At 39.4% G+C, this 24,300-nt stretch overlaps 1 protein-coding gene and 1 pseudogene across 14 annotated transcripts; one reads left to right on the top strand and one right to left on the bottom strand.

The window, feature by feature from the left end:
- Positions 1-3,827: 3,827 nt before the first annotated feature.
- On the top strand, positions 3,828-7,212 carry LOC147636732 (uncharacterized; annotated as a pseudogene).
- An 11,012-nt stretch (positions 7,213-18,224) lies between these two features.
- Positions 18,225-24,089, bottom strand: LOC147636733 (uncharacterized protein At4g06598-like). 14 transcript variants are annotated; one of them, XM_086800224.1, is made up of 13 exons: positions 23,053-23,964; positions 22,110-22,194; positions 21,628-21,685; positions 21,503-21,527; positions 21,308-21,404; positions 21,125-21,173; positions 20,911-21,026; positions 20,675-20,787; positions 20,492-20,553; positions 19,694-20,397; positions 19,507-19,597; positions 19,225-19,351; positions 18,225-19,068 (listed from the first exon to the last, which is right to left on the bottom strand). In XM_086800224.1, exons 9-13 carry the CDS (start codon positions 20,543-20,545, stop codon positions 18,707-18,709), a joined length of 1,338 nt encoding a protein of 445 aa, XP_086656350.1. In that variant the 5' UTR covers positions 20,546-20,553; positions 20,675-20,787; positions 20,911-21,026; positions 21,125-21,173; positions 21,308-21,404; positions 21,503-21,527; positions 21,628-21,685; positions 22,110-22,194; positions 23,053-23,964; the 3' UTR covers positions 18,225-18,706. The 14 variants fall into 14 exon arrangements, with proteins under 14 accessions (XP_086656350.1, XP_086656352.1, XP_086656346.1 ...); XM_086800226.1 differs by having other exon boundaries at positions 21,308-21,401; positions 21,503-21,530; XM_086800220.1 differs by having other exon boundaries at positions 21,503-21,530.
- Positions 24,090-24,300: the final 211 nt, after the last annotated feature.

The raw sequence follows: 24,300 nt of genomic DNA on the forward strand, positions 1-24,300 counted from the left end.
TACACAAGAGAGGGAAAGAAGAAGAGAATGATGCCATGCAAGGGATGATTCGGAGACTTACATTTAGCCAACCCCAATTAGGATTAACTCCCCTATGTGAGGCCGCTAGGGGCTCACTTCACCTCCACTTGTGTCACTCGAATGGAGATCCACAAGCTAGGTAGTGAGCAAGGAAGAAGGGAGCTATGGAAAGATCTACCTCCACTATGCCAATGTGCATGTAAGAGGGATCTTGAGAGGGAGACAAGAGAAGGGAGAAGAGAAGAGAAGCTTAGACTAACACCATCCACTCCATGCATACACCACAATCAAGCAACCAAGCATTCACAAACACAAGCTTACAACCATAAACACGAGAGAGTGAGAGAGAGAGAGAAGGCAAGACTCAATTATGACAAATGGGATTGTGTTTTTTCATATTTCATAAGTCATTTATATACATGAGCTCACTTTTTACAATGGTCGGCCGCCCATTTATGATTGGGGCCCCAAAATTGGGTTCCTAGATCTATGTACATCTAGCTCATTCCTATGCCCATTTATGATTGGGGCCCCAAAATTGGGTTCCTAGATCTATGTACATCTAGCTCATTCCTATGACTAGCATTACACAAGTCGTAAGCTCGGTCATCCCATATATCTTTTCTCAATAAACGCTTAGCATAGTTACATAATAATGTATTACAAGAAGCGTAACCATGCTTGAAAATAATAATGTTAACCAGTGTAGTTAATATACCCCCCTCCCTAATTCACGTACATCCTCGGAGTTGGCAAGGGATTTAGTGGTAGTAGATGGAGTAAGTGCAGATGAAGTCTCGCCGACGTGGGATATGGGGGGGCCGATGGAAGACTTTGTAACTCGTCCAAACGGTTGTCTCTATCATATATCTTCAAACGTTTGTAGGCATCAGCAGGCAGGCATCCACTAGATGCGCTCGTAAATAGCCAAAAAATTGCTTCAAAGTGGGGCCTTTATTGAGGTCAAAGGCCAGGCCTTGACTTTCCTTATGGTAGTGACGCCAATTCAGGAAGGTTTCTAAGAGAGTGATGATGAGGTTAAAAAACCGGATGGTGGTGGCCACCACTGCTGGATCTGGCACCTACGAAGGCATGGAGGCATTTAAGCTTGGTGGCCTCTGTGCAAGGATTTTGGGGTGTCAGAGGAGCAAACCAAGGGAAGTTGTAGAGAAGTTTGTCGAGTGTTACGTTGCGCACTGTGCCTTGCAGGGTTATCTCAGAGACTAGGAAAGGTCCTAAGCCTTTGAGCTTGAGTTACTTTTTATGGTTTTTTGTGCTAAAGAGGAGGACCATGTCGCCCTTGTTCATTTTTTTGTCCTTAAGTTGGTCATCAAACCACTTTTACATTTCAATTTTTCGACAATCATATTGTAGACAGCAAGGAGGTGTGTTTCATCAAGTTTTTCTAGCTCAAACAGGCAACATCCGAGGACATTTCTTGTGAGTTCTTTCTTTACTTCAATTCGTAAGCTGGGAACCAAGAACTCCATATGCATGACCACTTCAATATACCATAGGTTAAAATTAAGGGTGTTGCATTGGTGGTAGCCCTGTAGGATGTTGGATAGGCCCATAGTGCCGCAGACGATTTTTGTTCCTAATCATTTCGGCTAGCCTCAACTATCTTGGTTTAAATGGCACAAATGACTTTATTTGTGCTTTTTGGTTGGCCATTGGCTTGTGGGTAGTAAGGGGAGGATTTTTTGTGAGTGACTAGGAATTCTTATAAGAGGAATTATATTACTGCATTAATGAAGTGTGTGCCATTGTCACTCATGATCTCAAGAGGGCATCCGAAGAGCGAGTGATCATGGACTCATATAGGGATTTGGCAGTGGATCACGCATCAGCCTTGCAAACGGGTAGCCCTTGCCTCAACCCATTCATGCAATAGTCCGTTGGCTATGAGGTGATGTATTGACCTTGAGTGTATCAAGCCACGGGACTAATGGGTCCTATGAAATCAATGCCCCATTTTTCAAAACGGTTGTAAGGACACGACGGGGTTCAGAGCAAATAGTCATTGTGTTGAGAGGGACCGTGTGGATGAAGTCGTCTCTTACACTCAGCAAGTTAATGTTGGTGCTGGACTAGCTTCATGAGCTTTTCTTGCTGTGCCTACTCTTAGCAGATAGTCCTTATACATGTGGTCAATTCCGTACCCATAGAGGGGTTAGTGTGGAAGCACCTACCGAAGTACTTGCCATCCGTTTTTTGATCGAACACTCAACTACCTCTAGTGAGGTCTTGCACAATGGTAGCATTGCTCATGGGTGGTCGTTTAGCCATAGTGTTCATGTCTCTTCCTTGTGGAGTTGGAGTGGCTAAGTATGCAGGGTACATCTTGTCGCCCTCCATCATATAGTGGCTTAAAACCCGGGAGGGTGGACTGCTTGGTTCAAGAGGCTCATAATAAGTGGGCCCTTCAACAACTTCCCCCTCATCCCCTTCTTTAAAAATTTCTATCAAGGTTAGCTAATGAACATGGGTGACCTAGGGTAATGGGGGTTGAGATGGAAGTACAGGGGGTGGTAAGGGCATCTCTGGTACCCTAAGGATTCCTCTTTGGGTCACTTCCTGGCCTGGTTGAGGTGCATTATAAAGTGCACGTGTTGGCAAGGCCAGCAAGTTGCCTGGGGTTTACTGGCCTGGTTGAGGAGCATTATAAAGTGCACGTGTTGGTGGCAAGGCCAACAAGTTGCCTGGGGTTTACTGGTGGCAGGGCTCGGGCTTGTTGAGTAGCTCTTTGTTGATAGCATTTTATAATTTCATGACTGCCCCATCTTTGGTAGTGCAGTAGAGGGTGGGGGTCTCAGATGTGGACACTCCGTGCTAGTATGGTTAGCTCGACAAATCGGGCACCACATAGCTCTCTCTTGGGGTAGAGAGGGGGTTGACCAACTCGATCCTTGGCCGGTTCTCTAGTGTTGGGTCATTTGCTACATTAATGCAACGGCCAGCTATTCGACTTGTTGTCCCGAGGTGGACTCCTTGCCTTTTCCATCAGATCTGGTGCTGATTATTTTGAAGGAGGCCTCAGATGTGCCTTGGTGAAGTTCTCGGGGAACGCGTTCCCTTGAAGTTATCCTCGAAGTCCATAGCACTCCTGCAACATTTTTCAAAGGAGGAGGTATGGGCCAAGGCCTACAAAGAACTATATAAGGCTACGTCATTTAGGCCTTCAAGAAATCTCCCAATTAGCCTTTCATATTAGAGAAATTGTCTCTGGCACTACAACGAGAGTGGAGATACCTTACTGTGTTGATGTAGTCCTAGATGGTTTTGCCATCCTTTTTTTAATGTTGTGTAATTGTTCAATGGGACTCCATTGGGTTTCTTTACGGGAGTATCCAACTTTGAAGGCCTCTTTTAAGGCTTCAAAGGTGGCCTTATCTTCTGTCTTCAACAATCTAAACGATTGGCCATCTTTACCATCTAGGGTGAGGCCAAAGGCACTCACCCTAGACTTGATCGTCCACATGGCCGAATGCTTCACAGATCTGATTAAACATCTCTAAGTGCGGTATGAACTTGGTGATCAGCTTAGAGATATTAGCGGGTTTATTTCGCTCCTGTCTGGGACCTTGTGTAGGCTGAGCTTGTTTTGGGGGTGTGATGCTGATAGCTAACCCCTTCCTATTTCCATGGCTATCCTTAACATTTGAGGGGTTAGCCCTAGCTAGAGCGGGTGTTGCTGCGATATCATAGGAGGGGGAGTTGGGCTGGGTGGATAATAGACCATTGGGGGTCCTTGTCTTATGGGAGGACCGGGTTGTGCTTCATATGGCCCCATATGGTATCCTGGTATGCCTCACAAGGCAGGTACTACTGGTACATTGGTTCCCCAAGCTGATATGATGGGGCCGGGTAGGCCATCTCTCTCTAATAAGACATCTCGAGCCCTTGGAGAGCTGGTTCTTGTCCTGGGTTTAGCATTGGTCTCTCGACTTGGTATGAATCAGCCATCCCTGTGGGGCGGGCATGGTTCCCTAGACTGGTGCGAGTCTAGGCTTGGTTACTTTCACTTTGCCCTATCTCTGTTCTATGATTTAGAGGCGGCATGGGCTCTGTTCGGGTTGGTTTTCCATGCTCTATCCCTTGGATGCGGGTCATCTAACTGTGCGTTTCCCAAGATAAAGCTCTACCCCTTGGATGGATGGGGGTCATCTAACTGTGCATTTCCCAAGATAAAGCTCCGGAGTCTCGAAGCAAGGCTTCTTTTTGAATGGGTAGGGGATGTTGGGTCTTGCTCCAGGATAGCTTCAACTTTATCAGGATCCATACAAATCCCTTCCTTAGACACTGTGTCCAAGATATTACACTTCTTTTTTGAAGAAATCACATTTAGATTTTTTAGCAAATAATTTATTTTTCCTCATAAGATGCTCAATGTGTTGTTGTTCATTATGAGACTAAAGACTAATATATCATCAATAAAAACCACCACAAACTTCCCTAAAATAAGGATGAAGTATAGTGTTCATCATAGTCATAAAAGTAGCGGGAGAATTAGTTTGACCAAAAGGCATAACTAAAAACTCATAGTGCCCAAAAGATGTCCTAAATGCTGTTTTTAGCACATCCTTAATTCTAATTCTTACTTGATGATATCCAGACCTTAAATCTATCTTACTAAAATATTTAGCACCTTTGAGTTGATCAAAAAACTCATCTATCCTGGGAATAGGAAATTTATTTTTTATTGTGATTGCATTCAATCCGTGATAATCAATGCACAAGCGCATAGATCCATCTTTTTTCTTCACCAATAATATTGGTGAAGCCCAAGGATACTTACTTGGCCTAATAAAGCCTTATTCTAAATATTTAGCTAATTATTCTTTAACTTCTTGTCTTTCAGTTAAACTTACTCTATAAGGTGGCTTACTTATTGGCTTTGAATCCTTTAAAACTTCTATGGGATGATCTATCCCTCTATCCGTATAGGTAAACCTTTTAGCAATTTTTTTGGAAAAAAATCTATAAATTCTTCTAATAAATTGTTCAAAAAAGAATTAACTACTTCACAAATACTTGAATCAAAATTTTCACAATAGTTTTTAAACTAAGGCATTGCATAACAAAAAAACATTTGTTCTATTCCATTATCTCATTAGGAGAAATATGAACTCAATTTTGGGCCCTGTAAGAAGTGCCAACTCAGCTTAGAGAGAGAGAAAATAAAAAAGGTCTAAAACATATCCAAATTTGCAATTCGGCTCAAATTTTTACCATTATAATAGTAGGTTTAAATATATTAAAATATACATATTCTTTCAATGAGGTTTCATCATAAGGTGGCATTCTTTGTTGGATGCACGTAAAACTTATCAGAACCAAGATTTCACAGAATTTGAGGTAGTTGTGCATTTAAAAGATTCCAGGAAAGCTTTAATCATCATCTCGACCATGGGCGGTTTTCCTGCTGAAACTTTAAAAAAAATGTCCTTACTAATCGAGTTAATTCTTGTTTCAATTCTTTAATATGTTTTATGATGACAAAAAATACTAGCTTTGCAAATGAGAACATTAATCCAAATTTGGGGATTCAAATTAATCCACCTTCAACAACACATGTAGACACTCAAATTCTCAGTAACAGTAGTAGAAATGGTACATGTAAAAGAACATATGATACCATCTTTATGTGGACATACAAGATCAGTACCTGCCTTTGAAGAAACGAAATAAGAGTTTTTTTTAATGTAATGAGCAAAAAGAGCAAAGGAGTAATGGAGAGCGTCATTTGGACTTGTGGATTGATGGCTCAATGTATCCCAAGGATCCATTTACAAATGCACCACTCCATTTTGCAACATTACAAACCTACTACATTTCACTGGTGATGGTAGACAAGGTTTGCTGGGTTATGCCCAACACTTGGAAACAAAAGCAATGGTTGCAAAACAACAGAGGGATTTTCTACAGATAGAGAACACTAAAAAAAAGACTAAATGGGTTGTATGCAAAGAAGCTTATGGCAAACAAAGAAACAATTCAAGACTTGGAGAAAAAGATTGATGCTTTAAGGAGAAAGGACACAACACTAGAGGACCACGTGAAAGAAGAAGACAACTTTGCAACATAGAGAAAATGAAAGTTGAAAGTGGAGGGATGAAGAAGCGAGTACAGGCTGTAAGGTAATGTTAACTCTTGTTTCATATATATTTCTCTTTTTAGATTAGGTTCTTTGTTTGAAACTAGACATAAGTAATCAGATTTGATGTTATTCTATTTTTAAATCTTTACTTCATCTCCAGAGTCCAAGGTACATTCCGAAGTTGGAGTGCATTATAGTCATTTGGTACCAAAAGGAATAGTGGAAGAGATGCTGTATCAAAAGAAGTTTCAAAAAATCAATGAGAAGCATGTGTCTTCTTTTATGAACAAGAACCAGCTCAATCCAACTCAGGTGCAAGCAATGCTGGATGAGACTGGCATCTCTCAAAAAGCATATAGTATACTATTTAAGGCACTAGCAGAGAAATGTCAAAGTAAGAAGCATAAAGGTTCGTTACTTCCAAAACCAATGCAAGTAAAGTCTGTACACCAACATGTGAACTCAGAGGTGTTTGAGAAGCTTGGTTCACTAGTACATATTGAAGCAACATTCGCTAGAGACAGAAAGGTACTCTTTAACTAGCACAACAATATTTTCTTTGATCTTCTTGAAGCTTTGCAAAGGTACGGAGTTCAGTTCTTTGAGAATAGTCAAGAAGAATGTGAAGGAGTTCTAAAATTTGTTTTGAAATAAGATGAGTGTGAGATTTTAAAGAACAAAAAAATGGAGAGGGTTACTATCACTCTAATGAACAGGGCGTTAGACACATCAATTACAAAAGATGATGTAAGATATTTCAGTGTTCAATCGGAGAATAACATATTGCCGCTTGGATCTTTTGAGGTGTCTTCTTTATCATTAAAAATGACTGTGTATTACGTTGAAATAATTTAAACACGAAACTTGTATTAAACATGAGCTTCTTCCTAATGACACGGGTGGATAAAGAAGACTTTGAAATTTTGCATTGGGTGTTTCATCAAACTACAATTCCATCACTGATTAGTGAGCAAAGAAATGGAAGGGCCCTTCATGTGCTTGGGTTCGGTGACTATAAAGTGGAATGGCACATGGTAGGTGATTCGATGGCGTTTGGCTCAGTTCGGAGGGCGTTGAGGAGGCTGATATAGTCGAAAACTCAGAGGACGATGGATATAGCAAAAAGCGATGGCGTTTGGCTCTTGCTATTTTGTCAGAGACTCAAGTGAAAAAATGAACACATGCAAGAAAGTCGATGAGTGAGCACATAGTACATACCATATTCACGTGTCGTTAATATACGACCGACCTTTTAAATGTTCGCACGAGTGGTATGAGTTGATAACGTCCCAAAACTCCTTGTGTGGTACTAGAAGTCCCAAATCTCACTTGGGAGCAGTGTTCGGGGAGGATATTTTTGAGAAATGTACCCAAATTCCCATTGGACTCCTCTCAAACCAGCAAATCAAGCAATTTGGGACATACATTTTTAGAAATTTACACTATTTCATAAAGTTTCTTTGCATGCTAAAATCCTTCTAGGTTTAAGTCTTATAGGCTAGAGGATTGTGAGGGAAATTTGTAAGCAATGGAGTATCGGCATGCGGTGGCAATCATCTGCATTATTGTGTCTTCAAGAAATCACTGAGGACTGGATCATCGAGTTTTTTGAAGATGCTTACTTTCTCACCGCTCATGCCCACAGGCTGACAATAATGCCGAGGGATTTTGATACCCTTCATCGATTGCAGTACAGATACGACCAGATGCTTATTCTTGTTTCTGTAAGCGATCCTCGAATGCGGCGTATCCTTATAGTTTCCCCCCTCCATCCTCATACAAGGCCATGTGACAGCTCCCGTGCTCCTCACGATAGGGACACCCATTCTCAGAGTAGGTTGAGACTTGAACACTTCAGTGGTGATGATGCCCCTCAAGCATAACCTCACAAACAACTAGAATCGAAGGCACAACCACAACCGGAGGCTACTGCAGCAGCATAGCCACAGCCCTCTGCTAAAGTTGAAATTGTTGCAAAAGAAGAAGATGAAGACAGGATAGAGAGGGAATCAAGTCTGATTGAAGCAGACAATATCAAAGAATTGAAAGTTTTGGAGGCTGCTACGCCGGTTAGAGCGGCTTTTTCACTTCGGGGCCAAAGAGTTGTCAAGCGTTTGGATGCATATGATTTAAATGTTTTGAGGAATGACGCATTCGAAATCACAGATAACATTGTCAATATTTTACTATGGTACGTATAGTATATACAATGCATGATGTATATAGTATGATGCATGACTGAGCTGTAAGTACCAGTGGACTAATTCTTTGTTCTTTTCATTGTTGCCTTTAGGTATTGTATATTACTACTACTAGAAGAGGTCCAAAATTGTACATATATTGTGGATCCTCTCATTTTCGTGGCATTACAAAATGAAAGCTCAACATTTTTGAACCTTATGTCCTGGTTTGAACCAATGAACCTCGACTTGGCAAGACTTGTTTTCACGACTTACCATGAAGACTGAGTCTCATGTTAAGTTTAAAATTGACATCAAATATTTGGTAATCTATATGTGTTTTCTTTAATAACACCTATGTCCTCTTTGTTTTTTTCAGTCGACACTAGAGTTTGTTGTTGTACGATATTGAGCAAAACACATGTTATTTTTCTAACTCTGTTCAACAATATCATGGCCGCATTAGAGAGTAAGTCCCTATTGACATTTCCCTCTTCCACAAGCATGTGTATTTATTTAAGCAGGATAAGCTGATGCGGGTTTTTGGACCTCTCAGATGTGCTCAAAAGTTTGTATATGCATTGGAACATCTCTTAATGGAGCCGAACCTTATTCAATGCATGGCATATTGTAGGATAAGGGTGCCAGTCTAGCCAAATGATGTCTTCTATGGATGGAGGACGGCCCTAAATGCCTATCTTTTAATAAAGAAAATTTTTAATATTCCTGATGTAAATGATGTTTGTAATGTAGACTTGCATAATCAAACGTAGCTATAATGTCCCTAACAAAGCTTTTCTCTGTGTACTGGAAATAAGTATAAATAAATATTCTCCCTTGCACGTAAAACAATTTAGGACAAAATTTGTACAAAGAATTATTTTGGCTGTCCATGATCGTGCAAAAGAAGAGATCAGGAGGGCGGACGAATGCAAGGGAAGCTGTAGAGAGAATACGTCACCGAGACAAGGAGCGGCAAAGACAAGTCCAAGAACATGTGGCTGCCCTGAATGAGTATGACAGGCTGCAAGAGCGGAGGTGGATGAGTGGGTGGACTCCAGGAGAGGCAGGTTGAGCTGCAGGCGGAGAGGGAAAGAGAAGAAACACTATGGGAAGAAATGGAAAGGCTATAAGAGGAGCAAAATTGATGGCCCCCTCAGTCCCAAGCGGCGCAGTCGACCTCTCAATCACGACATTGCTCCCGTGCCCCTGACTCTTCTGATCCACGTCATCATCATTAGACTTATATTTACATTTGTAACATTAACATTAATTTTGTAAGAGACCTGACATTGTTTTGTAAGAAAAAAATCTTTCATATATACAATTGCTTTTGGAGTTCCAATGTCTCAATACTGTTATCATTCAACGATTAATCAAGTGAATAGTATGAGAGACAGATTCTTTGCAAAAAGTTGTTTTCTCTTTTTGCCTTTACACCTGTAAAAAAGGGGGTTTTGTTAGTGTTATATTACATAATGTTATGCACAGCATACTAAATGGTGAATGTAAATATGAATGGTTTACCTTTTTAGTATCCATTATAAATATATAATCTTTTGGCAATTGTTCAATCTCCTCATATGTAAGGTCTTCTCTAATTTGAGAAAGAGATCTTTTAGATAGTGTGTTCACCATTGTAAGCAATTGCCCTTCCAAATATATCTCCATTACTAGAGGTGTATTCTCGGGATTTGACTCCAAATCTTAATCTAATGGAACAAGGTTGCCATTAACATAATGATATCTGGTGTAGTGAAAGTTGCAATGAAGTTTTGAGAGCCAATAATGTACTTGCAAACTATTGACTTCTTCTCCAAAATAGAAATGATGCCTTCTGTCTTTCTCCTATTCCAACCATTGTCCCAAAAGTCCAGTGCCTTACTTGACTTGCAAATAAACATTGTTGAAGTATTTCTTATTTCTTCATCAAAGAAGAAGTCAACAAACACTTCGATAGGCATAAAAATAGTAACGTTGACATTCTTTGTTGCACACAGATGCCTTAAGAGACTTCTGTATGTCGTGATACAACCTGATCCTATAACTTTCCCTAGTTTGTGAAGTTGGCAATGGCCAATCTTTGCTTCCAAATAATGGGAGGGGTAATGGAGTCAAATGACCCCATCCAGAAGATGTGTTTGGTTCTAAGTACTATGCATATCATAGAAAAATATGTTGTGGTCTACAAGATCTCTATGAGTTCTTCCTTTGTAAATTTGTTCTCCTACATATGCATGGAAAGCGTCAAAAATCTTACTTATACTCTCCACTTGGTTGCTAGTCTATCCTATTGGATGGATAAATATCTGCATAAAACCAAATGATTAGACATTTTTAAAACAACAATTAGACACTTTTAAAACAATAAGGAGACATGATTGAATGGATGAAAAACTGCATAATAATAACAATTAAACACTTTTAAAACAAAATAAGTTTTGACTAACAGTTGGGACGATATCGTGGAAGACCAGGAGGAAATTTTTTCACCCTCAATTCTACATGATGGAAAACATGTTGTATTAGTACCTCTGTCACACGCTTGCTCGATTCACATACCTTGAACATTTTAACTTGTCCCTTGAATGGCTCCACAAATTCATTAGCATTTCTTCTTTTCCTCTTCCTTCTCTATAAAAGTACCCAGCTCACGATTATAATTGTAGATGGTATCCATGTCCCATTGTCCGTATTATAACTATTGAATACAGTAATAGCTGAGATGCTAGTACGAGGCTTTCTACAGGTTGCCATTTTGTGTAGCAAAGGACACACGGAAGAAGAAGATGAGAGTTAATTTGGAGAAGAATTAGAAAAAGAAAGAACGACTATGTTGGAGATGAAGAAGATCAAAGCTAGTTTTGGGGAGAAACTTAGAGATTCTCTATCATTAACTACCATTCTCTATCATTAACTACCACTATCTTTTAGCATACGTGCAAAGATTCGGTAGTATTATTTAATTATTATTTTAAGTTGAGTAAATGTTATTTCAAGATGCATTTTGAGCATAATTTTACTCTATTTACTTGAATTCTTGCTTTAAAATGCTGAATTTCTCCATTATGGAAGCCTCCTCCTCATTGGTTGAGCACCACTGTCTCTCTAGAACTAAAAGGCCCAAAATTAAGTCCACATTTCTCCTAATGTCAGGACACTTTTGGAGCTCAATATTATATATCAAAGGAGAAGATGGTACATTGTGCTCTCCTTACAATGTAATAAATTTTTCTGTATGCTCAAATGTTAGCATATTATTCAAATAGCTTCTTGAAAGTGTTTCCCCCAAATGAAAATAACCATTCTCTCCCAAGAATTGCATCTGCGGCGGTCGACAAACGCATCACTTGAAAATCCAAAAGTGCTTCATACTCTTAAATCTTTATCCCAACTTGGTTTACCACAGTATCTCACTCATCTTTATCATAGCCATTGGCTAATGAGATACAATATACTTATGAGAAATTGAGGCAACTTAAGTTTCTTAACCAAGTTGTAATTTAAAAAGTTGTGAGGATTCTAATTTTTTTATCTTTAATATTTCCATGCACTCAAACCAAATCATGTGGTCCAAATGATGGTTCCCACATAGATTTTGCCACCATACAACAATTCTTTTCATTAGAATGACAAAACTTGATCGATTTATATTTAGGAGAATCCTTAAGTGTTAACACTTGAATAGTGTGCACTGATTTTCCTTTAGGTTTATCATCAGGACAATGCTTTTTATCATGTCCTGGCTCAAGACAAGACAAACAAAGTTTTTCTTTAACCGCTCTCTCAAAATCTTGATTTTTTAGAAACTTACTATAGGATTGGATTTTTGCTTTGTTCTCCATGAGGCTTATATGAAAAATTCTTATCTTTTTCTTTACAATTACCATAACCCATGGTATCATCAAAAAAATTTGTAAATCTTATAGCCTCATCTAAGTTTTTTGGCTCTTTGGAGCGAACTTCCTTCTTCTACTCCCTTTTTAAGCCTCTAATGAAGCCTCTTACTTTTGAAAATTTTCTATTCCCGTAAGTTTTAAGACAATTTCTATATAGCAAGCTATATATTGAGTGAGATTTAAATTCTTTTCTTCCATAGAACAATTATCCCACGCCTCCCAATTCTGATCTTTTCTCAATTTTATTCTCTATATTAGAGAATTCATTTATATATCCTCATACTCATTAAGATCTAAATCTTTCATATCAATTTCATTTGTTTTTGTAATATCCTCTTCCATATGGAAAGAGGACATTGGGTTTTCCCTCTTCTTCCCATTTTCATCCTTCCCACCTTGATAAGCCATTTACTCTAACAGTAAGCAAAATGGAAAGTTTCTTACAAAGCAAAAAAGATGCAAACACAACGACCTTACTTGGTTGTTGGGTAATTATAAATTATCTCTAATGATGTGAGGAACAATTCCATTGATTCCTCCTTGTTGATATTTGCTTCAATGATTCTTTAAGGTTGTCATGTACTCCACTTGCTTCATGTAGAATCTCCAAAGTATGCCCAATTTATTAGGGAAGAGATATGCTCAATCTATTAAGCAAGAGGTATGCACAAGGCTACATGGGTACAAAGATATTTATTGGGCTAGTAGTGTCGCAAATAGGAGATCTACCAATGGCTTTATGTTTTCTTTTGGGAGTGCTATTGTGAGTTGGAGCAGCAAGAAACAGCCGTCGGCCCGTCAGTTGCCTTCTTGAGTACGGAGGAAAATTACATAGATGCTGCTATGGTAGCTTGGTTTCAGAAGCTACTTGGTGATATGGGTGAACTCGTTGGTGGATAGGTGACACGAATCCATTTCTAGGAAAATAAACAAAATGGGAACTTGCAAGAAAATAGATTTTTCAACCAATTAACTCATCAAAGTCCACAAATTCATCATATTTAAGATTTGAATAAATAATAAATAAAATACTTAACTCAAGATAACGACTCAGCATTGGGTGCAATCATCCCCCCTCATGTGAGTGGCCTCTCTCCACACATGAGTATTTACATAATTCTCTTATTACAAAATAGGCCATAGCCTCCAAAAATACAAAAAGGTGCTTTTACTTGCACGGTACTCTCTTATGCTCAAAATAGAGTGTCCATAAATTGAGGCTAGGATTAAAGCAAAACATGCTTTACAAAAATGTTAAAGTTCAAGTTTAAGCTTGATAAATCAAAGCTTTCCAAAATAAATCAAAATGTACACAAGCTAGCACATATATATACAAAGCTTGTTTACAAAAATGTGTGCCAACAAATAATTCCTCAATCTTCTGAATCCTCTTCACTTATAAAATAACCAACAACAAATTGGTAAATAAATATTTCATAAGTATACAAACCATCACCACACTTGTTTACGAGGCGTAAGTAAACCAAGAATCATCCTTCCATACAAACCAACTATAACAAACATTGGAGGCCCCAACCATACGTCAATGTATACCAAATGTATTAATATTTATAATGGCATCACCCATGATATTAACATGATTTGGCATGACGCATAGATAATCCAAGCATCCCCAAATTACTTAAGAGCATAGAATAATATTTTTAAGAGAGCTTAAAATATATTCTCATAACATTCCCTCTTGCTTGAGTTTGTACTTGCCCTCAATTGCGGGTTTGTTGAAATAATGGAGGATCTCAAGGAAAGTACGAAAGTATTTCTTAGGCACCCATCTTGCATCTTCATGTGAGGATGATTTTTGAAAGTCACAAAATATTTGATATATTGATTTTCAGTATGAGTTGATGTAATCTGATGAGCGAAATCAATGATAGTATCTGAAATCAAAACTTATTCCTAACCCTCAATGAGAGGTGGTTCCTCTTACATAAGATGAGTGGGAAGTGATCCCATGAAAGGTTTTAACAAACTCACATGAAATGTGTTATGAATCTTCCAATAAAAAGGTTATTCAAGTCTATAAGCAACATCATTGATTTTATGAATCACCTTAAAAGGTCCATAAAATCTTGGGGCGAGCTTAATAGCTGGAATTTTTTCAACACTTAAGTCTACGCTTTGCAATTCTCAAAAATACATAATATCCAATTTAAAAAGATATACCTTTACGTTTATGGTTTGCTTTCTTAACATATTGTTCTTGAGCATGTGCAATAGAATTTTTTACATCATTTAAAATGTTACTAAAATCGATTGTGAATTGATTAGCAGCTTCAATTTTGTGGGAAAGTCTGGTAGACGGAATAGGCAAAGGTTTTCCATACACAATTTTCAAAGGCGCTCGACCAGTTAGTAGAATGAGGAGTAAGCAAATTGGAGAAGATGAATGTACTTATCCCATGAATTAGGTTGTTGGGCAACATAAGCTCTGAGTAGATCCAAGATAGTGCTATTAGTAACCTCAGTTTGTCCATTTGTTTCTCCGGATGGAAAGCTATGGAAAAATCTATCCTAGTGCCTAAGTTGGAGAAAAAAAGTTAGTACAGAATCTAGAGTCTCTATTAAAAAACAATGACTTTTGGCAATCTGTGATGTAAAAAGATTTTCTTGATAAACATAATCGCGGCTTAATGAGAAGTCAATGTTTTTTTACAAGTTAAGAAATAAGCTTGCTTACTAAAATGGTCGACTATAGTCCAAATCATATCATTATGACCGGATTCAGTAGGCAAACCTACAATAAAATCCATTGATATTTGTTCCCAAGTATCATTAGGGATTGGTAGAGGTGTAAGAAGTCTTTGGGTCTTACCTTTGTAGCTTTTAATTTTCTAACAAATAAAACATTCAGCCCTATAAAGTTTGCTACATCTTGTTTAAGATAAGGCCAAAAGAATTCTCTAGTGTTTAATTGTAAAGTAGCTAAAACACCTCGATGACCCATGTATGGCAGTTGATGCATTTCCTCCAATATGAATTATTTGAAAGATTATGTAATACACAATCTATTCTAATACACAATCTCTTGTGGAAGAAAAGGTAACCATCATGGCATGAGTAATCACCAATAGGGTTCTAATTATTGTCTCTAAGCTTAGTCCAAACTTCAAAAAAATTCGGGTCAGCGGCTATGGCTTGTATTGTGATGAATACTCCTTAATGATCTGTTGTAAAACTCTTGAGTAAAAACTATTTGTGAATTTTATTTTTTTAATTGATATTTTGTCTGGATATGTTTTTTGGGTTTTGTAATTCGTTTGGATTTTTAGAGGTTCTAGATGCGTGTGTGTGTGTGTGCGTGTGCATGTTCTTGCTTTAACAAGACAAAAGAGACCAATTTGCATGCAAATAGCCTCTTAAGTGAAGAGCAAATGTTTAGCCTCTTAGCCAATCTCAGTGACACTCAAAAGTAAGCACAAAGTACTTAAGAATGCACACGAGATTTGAATTTGAGATAATTTGTTTCTCTTCTACATATATATGCACTCAAAGAGGGATCTTTGGGGCACCTGTGTACGTTATGGAATCCCTAAGGTAGGTCTAAGCATAACCAATCAGCCCAGCTTTCTTTGCTCAACAACTCTAAACTATGTGTATAATCGACTATGTGGAGAAAAAAGCTTCCAAGAGGTCTCCCATCCCAGTTGTGTTCTTGAACAAGCACACTTAACCTTGGAGTTTCTAAAAATGATGTAGCCTCAAAATGTGGAGGTTTTCTAGTAAATACCTTGTGCAAGACTTTGAGGTGTTTTTTTTTTCTTTAATATAAGACAAACCCTTCCTCTTTTTTTGAGGCAAAAACATATCATGAAAAACTCTGACCTAAAAAACTCATACATCATGAATTCATGAAATGGTCATATCATGAAAAAAAATTGACGTGAAAAGCTCGTACACGTGAACTAGTTGTACCATGAAAAAACTCACATTGTAATCCCTAACATTTTGGCGAGGAGAATCTCATGGAGACTTTCGCAGCATGAAAAACGTTTTTCAATTATAGGTCTTGACTTCATACATGAAAATGCATGCAACTTACAAATGTGAATTTTTTTTTTGGGTATTGTTGATAATTTTTAATGCCCTATGCATCCGGATCGAGTTTCGTAAATATCATAAATTATGATTTTTCCCTCAATGACACAATAAGCAACAATTGTTTTTTATTTTTCCTCTCAACTCTACTAATTGGAAAAACAATGGATTAAACATGTCTACTCTAATGCAAGAAAAACAATTAAAAAACAAATAAAAATTAGATCTAAGCTTTAGACCCATACTAAACCTTTTATGCAAAATACCTAAAATGCCAAAATCTCTTAGATTTGAAGCTAATGTAAACAAATATGCATTCTAAATGTATCTAGCTAGTTCCTAGCATGCTCTAATAACAAAAAACAACCAAATAAACATATTCACAATAGATCTACATCTCCTTCACCTTTCCAACCATACATGAGAAGTGAACACATCACTCCCCACATCTTTTGCTTCTTCACTCACCTTTCCAACCATACACAAGAAGTGAACACATCACCACACCCGGGCTAAGAAATGCTCCAAAGAATAAATAGAGAACAAATCAAGAAGTAAGACTTTGTAGGCACAATGGCATTTCCCAACAACAAGGCTAAAAATGTTACTTCCCAACAACAAGGCTAAAAATGTTACGGCCCGCTCTAGCCCTCTTCAAAAACTTTCATTCACAATAAATATGCAACATGTCCAGAGAAACTTAACAATGTTCCACAGTGGATGCAACCCTCTTTTTTGAAAGCGTTGTATGCGGTAATCCTCCCGATCCTCTCACCTCTACAATAGGCACACAAGTATAAGGATAGAGTAGAGAAGCAAGAGCAAGACTCGATTACAATATTGCATGATAAGAGAATCTAACTTCTATATGTGCTCGTATGTGTTCACACAATTAACAGACATCCAAGACTCATAAGCGGCCTATTGCTTATACATATCTCATAATACATACGAGAAGTACGTTCACACTGAATTCATCTTAGCTTTTTCTACATGTTCTTGGAGCGACACAAAACTCATAAGCGCCCTATTATGTATACATAATCTCATAATACATACGAGTAGTACATTCACACTAAATTCATCTTAGCTTTCTACCACATGTTCTTGGAGCGAGCATGTTGTAAGTCTTCCTTCGAACCATTACAGATGCCCATCCAAAAGTAGATTTGGACACCATTGCATCTTAGCTTTGATCATAGATCCTTTAATGTGTCCATCTTTGCACTTTTATGTAGAATATTAATGGCGGCATCTATTTATCCCAGAATGGGTTACTCACTTTCAACACCACTGAAACTTACATGCTCCTAGAATTAGAAGTTACAACTGTTCAGGCACCCAGACTGTGTACTCCCTTAACACACATCCCTGCTCATAGCAAGCCTCATGCTACAAAGAACAACTAAATGAGTAAATCCTGCAAACCAGCACCTGGGCTACTTCCAAGGGCGCATGTACATTTCTGGTAGAAGTTGGCTGCCAACCAATTGCCAGCACAAGGTGGCTTCCCTGTCAGTATTAAGAGTTGCTAAAAGTATTGTGAAAGAGCAGTACGCCCTCACAAGAAAAGAGGCCCCATCCCCGCTCATAGCAAGCCCCATGCTACGAAGAACTACTTAACCAGTAAATCCTGCAACCAGCACCTGGGCTGCTTCCAAAGGCACATGTACATTTCGGGTAGAAGTTGGCTGTCAACCAATTCCCACCACAAGGTGGCTCATTAAGAGTGTTGCTAAAAGTATTGTGAAACGGCAGAACGCCCATCACAAGAAAAGAGGGCCCCTCATTGGCAGGAACACAAAGACCGATGGGTGCCCTTCCTGTGTGCAACCAGCCTCAATCAATGTGGCATGAAGAAAGCAGTGCTGAAAATAATCGCAGCTCAGTTCAGCATTTGAACAAAGAAAAGAGCCAGAAAAGTTCTCGACTTTAAAAACTAACAATAAAGTAGGTGGAAAAAGTGAGTACGCAATTAACCATATCATTTCATGCTAGGATTTGCAATGTTCTAAAACCCAAGCTCTGCAGTAGAAAATTGTTGTGCATTAAGGACAATACATGAGCAAGATCAGTGAAAATTAACATAAGAGGAAGTCTTTGTTCTTCCCGAAATACAGTTAGAAAACTCTGATCACTCTTTCTAAAACAAAGCCCAGCAACCATCTAAAATGTCTGATTTCCAAACCCTACACAACTCAAAGCTTGAATATATCTGAATCTGCATCCACAAAACCATCTGATTCTTTCGAGTTTCAGCCCCACCTTAGTTTTCATAACATTAGCTTGCATTTCAATCTACTGAAAGTAATCAACGTTGAAACCCTCATCAGCTCCCACCCCTCCTGTTTGACCATAGCAAAATGCCTTTCAAGGATCCAACACAACAAATAGAATACCATCTTACAAATTCTGAACCATAAAATCAGATGCTGTAAGTGCATTGTCCGTCATGAGTTTCCCTTCAAAAGATTTCCCACCTCCTGCTGTTGTACATCTAAATGCTTTGAACCTCCATCTTTTATTGATGTTTCACTATTTGATCCAGCAACCAAAGATATGCCATCAAAATCTTTCATCAGCCCACTAAGAGAATCAGGTGCAGATGCATCAGCTTTAGTCTGCTGAGAGCTTGCATTAAGTTCACCGTACTGATGCATTTGGACACCGAAATCTGAAGGCAAAGAAGAATGCCGCTGTATATGGTGATGTTGTAGATGCTGCTGTTTCTGCTTTTGTTGTTGGTGTAGCACTTGAAACTCAGACAGCTTTTGCAGTCTCCGAATTTCATTCATCAAATCCTCATTTTGAGCTGCACAATCAACAGATTCAGGCGTCTTGAATACACACACAAGTTTCTAACAGGTCGAGGTCCAGTTACAAGAGAGCATGGTAGAGAGCAGACATCCTAACAGGCTACAAAAGATGCTTCAAGCACAACATACACCAAAATTTGAATGATACTCACAGTCCTTGATACTCTTCTCTTGCACAAAGAGAACAATTTGCTGCTTCAGGGCACTGTTGTCCATGTTTAAAAGAGCCCGCTGATGCTTGAGATAGAGCACTTGCAGTGATAAGGAAGACAAGTCCGCCTTTACCAACACCATCAAAACATGTGAGCTAGCTTTGCATATCATTACTTGGAGTGCTTTATAATTTATAAAAAACAACCTTTCATTTAACAAGTTCACTCCAAGTCTAAGGTTCATTAAGATTGTTAAGTTACATTCTGGACCACTGTACAAACCTGTAAAACATTGACAATCCTCTCAAGCTCTGCAATGTACTGAAGCTTACGGACTCTAGAGCGCTGAGCAGACTGCCTGTTGGCTAAAACTCTGAATACAAAGAACACCTAATCGTCAATGAGGGAACAAGTAATGGCAACATAAGCTCCATATTGTAACTACATGACTTTCAGCAATCACTATTACCGTTTTGCCTGCTTCGGATCAAAATTTTCCTCAGCAAGGGCGGCCAAGGATGTGGATTCTCCAGTTGTGCTGTCATGAAAGTAAAAATCCCCATCTTCCAAGATCTCAGCTTTAGGCCCAAAAACCAACTGCCCTGGTGAGCCCTCAAGAGAAGCTCTAACCATGCCTGTCTTTCTTGCATTAGAGCTTACAGGTTGAGTCCTTGTACTGATGGGAAGGTTCTGCTGATCATGCAACTGTTGGATTTCTTCCAAAAGGTCTGTCAGTTGATCACCATCCACATTATCCAGGGTAGCTACCTTTTCGGATTGTAGAGTGCTATTGCACTCTGACTCATCCTCCTCTGCAATGTTACTAAACATACACAGACTTCCAGCATTTTCTAGATATGTAAATGAGTCGCTGGCACTTCGCCTGTGAGTACCCTTTTTACTTGAACCCTCGGAATCCTCCAGTAACTCATTTAGCCAAAGTGGCTGTTCCTGCATCTCTATGCTGCAGGAAGGTGTACGGTTGTGATGCCTTTGGCTTCTGCTCAGGCTTGCATTACTTTGGTTGCTGTAAAAAACAGTGTCCAAATCTAACGATGACACTCCGGGGAAAGCGGGAAATCTTGGAGGGAGGCGAGGGGCATTGCCTATGAATCCTCTGTGGATGCCTCTGCCATCCCCTTCCAAAAGCTGTGCCATGAAGAACAACCAAATCTGTACAACAGAAGATTTGTAATCCAAGAGAACTCTCTATCGAGGCCAAAGGAAGATAGTATTCACACTAAAAACAGTTCTCAAGACCCCTTACAGATGCTTGAACAGCCTGTGTTTCTTCAACTATGAGAGACACACCCCATATCATTTGGGTTGCTGCACCCAAAAAATACATTAAGTCATGCCATTCGTGCCCCCAACCAATTGTTAATGGGAATATGAGCACAACGCTTATCAATTCAACTACGCTCAAGTAACTCAATAAGGCTTTCCTTACCCTGTAAGAAAGCCGCAGCAAGCTCACATGCTAGGACTCCCAGATAAACAGATTTTCTTGCATAAGTTTAGTAGTAGTATTCACACTTCAGCAAACCTGAAACTGGCAGTTTCCTGCAAGGGAGAAATTTCACAAAAATCAAGCTTTGCCTCTCAATTAGGTGCACTTGAAAGCCCTTACAAGTCAAGATAACACATCAATTATTCAAAACAGGAGGTACTGTGAAACTATCCTACCTTGTTACAAATCTATGGCTCTTGTCTAGGAAGAACTTCTAATCGAAGCAAAGTGGAAACAGTATTCACATTTTTAACAATCCTCATGGCCCTTAAGGCCAAAAAGGCACAGTTATCTGCAAGAATACACAACAGATGAAATCAAGTGAGGGCATATTCCTAACTGTCCTGGAAAACTTTATACAGTGAAATCACTTGAAGGAGCTTTCCTTACTTAGTTACAACATTGCCATGCAGAACAAAATGGTTTGAAGATCTTTGTGCTGCAAGAACAATCCAAACAAACATGGACTGATCTCAGTGAGAAAAAAACAACCAAGGACCAGCACTCATCTAGGACCGTAATTTTAATGGAAGACCTACTTTGAAAAAAATCAGAAAATGGTTAACAACCTGCCTTTAACTCTACTGAGACCAAGTGAAGATGGTAGCAGGTGGTGGTGGCAAGCCACCCACTGCTGTCAAGGACAGCTGGACCCTCATTTCCAAGGCTTCTACATCAAACAAAAATCATAACTCACACACCAGTAGTTGGCAAAAAAACACACGTGTTAAACTATAGTTACAAAAAACCTAGCCGCTTTCTCCATACCTGATGTCATCTCCTCTTCCTTAATCTTCTGAAACAATTCAGGTTTGGCATAATCATTCAGATGCTTTCAAAGTTATAAAAACTTCAAAGCCACAGCACAAAAAAGGGTCATGGCTGCCACTTACTGTAAGAGGATAACTGGGTCTCTGAAAGAATTGCTCCGACTGCAAAGCTTGTCTGAAGCTGTGGATGCACAATGTTGACACACTCAAATGCAAGTCACGAAAGAACCACAAGAGAAATTTGCATGAGAATTATTTCGATGCAAGATTCCTAGGCATCAATATTGATTATTGAAGCCCCATGTTGCTTCTGACAGCAGGTAGCTATATGCTAGATACCCCTGTTGACATCTGAAAGTAGGAGGTTGCGACTCTCAAGCAAGACCTGATGAACTGGACTGTTTCAACACCGTGATGTCTTAGCAACTGCTAGTAGCAAAAATGGTATCGTCCACCTTGCCACCAATTTCCAACCCCATGGGCTATCCACATGATTGAAAGAAGCACATGCTTTCAGGAGAATGGTGCTGCATGGTCTATCAATGCACTCCAAAATTCTCCTTCATGGAGTGCATTAAAAGATCTTAGATAAGAGAACCCCTTACTTAAGCTGTTTTGACGACTTAGAAGAAAACTCAGGCACTGAGACCAACTCTGGGAACAGAGATCATTTTTAGGCCACCCTATGATCTGCATGCAGATAAACAAAGAACAAAACTTGGCAAAAAAATTTGCTGAAACCTTGAATGCAAATGGAAAAGAGCTAAAATATACAGCACAACTTAACACAATCATGTGCCTGATCTGCATGCAGAGATAAAAACTTTAATCATGCTAATCTGCAAATCTGCAAGACCCTTGACATCCTTCATGCAATGAATGATCCTATTCCTATTCAGCAAACTATTAGCAGGACCCGAAACACTTCAACTGTGAGGCATCTATCATCTGCATGGAGAAGCCAACCATATGGCCATACTATCCTGCATAAACCTGAAGGGCGATTCATGAGCATCCACCCAAACATCCTCCCCTTTGCTATGATTGTTGAAAAAAGTCATGTCCGGCAGGTTTCATCTCCCCGACCTCCACCGTCGCGCATGAAGAGCACAGCCGTGCCCAGTCACATAAAAGCGTCATGGTGGACACACCAGACTCGTGCAGAAATCCCACTAGAGTGACCCCGGCCTATCAAAAAAATGGCTAAACTACAAGCTTATATTGTGTGTCTGTCCACTCCTAAAGAAAAGCGGAATGGACTGCATTTTCCCAGCGATGGTTCTCTCAGACAACAGGCCTACGCTCTTCACCTGTTCTCCGACAGTTGTGAAGCCACCCTAAGGACAAACACATGTCAGCCAAGCTTCTGATCTACAAACAGAGAGCCAGGTATGCAGAAACCTAAGGTGCAATTACAAGCATGGAAGTCGAGAAAAGTAAAATATGGCTTCCATAGAAGCAATTTAAACAAATTAAAAAAAGATTACACAAATTTGTTGTGCAAAAATGCAGCAATTCACCAAAATTTAATGAGAAGGGCACACGTACCTGCAATCTCTTGAGGTGTCAAGCTTAGAGGATGAGACCCATGGGCAGAGACCGCGCTGAGACCATTCTTAGATCCAGAACTTTGAAGAAAAGGTACAACTCAAACTGAATCCGAATGGAAAAATGGTTTCTTGACATACAAACTGACAAAAGATGAAAGAAAAACTAGGGTTCAATGTGCAGTTAAGATGGAAAGCCGTTCTCGACACAGATGGCTTTTGAACAGGCAGGAGAAAGCGTTCTGTTCTCAGGGTTTAGCAGGCGAGAGAAAACGTTCTGCTTTTTTTAGGGTTTACCAAGCGGGAGAAAGCGTTCTGCTTTTATTAGGGTTTAGCAGGCAGGAAAAAGAGTTCTTCTTTCTTCAGAGGAGGCAATAGAAAGCGTTCTGATTCATGGTTTAGCAAGTAGAGAAAGAATTCTGCTTTATGGTTCAAGAGGCAGGCCTAGACCTGCTATTAGTGATTAGCTTAAGAGTATAACAGGCATAGAAAAGGGTCCAGAAGCAGATGAGGCCCTCGACATCAGCAGAGAAAAGCCTCTAGAAAACATCACATAAAGAGAATTTATCGCGGATTGTTTCTAGCAGAAACCTGCACAGACTGTCGTCTAGCGAAGGCGAACCAAACAGCTTCAGAGGGAAACTACCTTCCTGAAGAGAGATGGGGAGGGAAGACGCGCACAAACCATGTGCGATAGCTTCACCTGCTGCTTGTGGTGGTTCTATTTCGTCTTCTCCTTCTTCTTCCCGACCCGAGAGGCTCTGCTGTGCAGGTTATCAGAGGCAGCAGAGATCTGCAGATAGAATTAGGGTTAGGGGCAGGGTTGGTGGTTGCAGGTTGTGAGAGAGCAGAATTTAGAAGGAAAAACACACAAGATGAGGAGAGATGGAATTGAAGCAACGATGATGTCGAGGAGGAGAAGCATATACTCCAACGCAGCTTCTAGAGTGTCTTGTAGAGAGAGAGAGAGAGAGAGAGAGAGTGTGTGTGTGTGTGTAGAGATCACTATAGAGAGAGAGTACAGAGATGAGAGAGAATGAAGTGTTGTGGCGGGAACTTGGAAGGGTCCTTAAAAACCCAAAACCCTTCCTTCTCTCTACGTGGCATTCTCCCATTGCCTAAACCCTTTTCATGCCTTGTCAGCTTTGAAGTCCTTCCATGTCAGCTGCCACATCATTGGTACTGAAAGTAATGCCACTTGGGTAGATGCGAACCCACATTGAGAGGTAGGGGCGGTTCCATAGATGCT

The sequence above is a fragment of the Cibotium barometz genome, chromosome 7 (genome assembly GCF_041138505.1).
Source record: "Cibotium barometz isolate CiBa-2024 chromosome 7, ASM4113850v1, whole genome shotgun sequence".
Lineage (NCBI taxonomy): Eukaryota > Viridiplantae > Streptophyta > Polypodiopsida > Cyatheales > Cibotiaceae > Cibotium > Cibotium barometz.

Coding starts and splice junctions, on each gene's coding strand:
- LOC147636733 (XM_086800218.1), bottom strand. CDS start 20,545: ATGATATGGGGTGTGTCTCTCATAGTTGAAGAAACACAGGCTGTTCAA. Junction 20,398..20,491: donor CACAGGCTGTTCAAGCATCT/GTAAGGGGTCTT, acceptor TCTGTTGTACAG/ATTTGGTTGTTCTTCATGGC. Junction 19,069..19,224: donor AGAGAAGAGTATCAAGGACT/GTGAGTATCATT, acceptor TTGATTGTGCAG/CTCAAAATGAGGATTTGATG.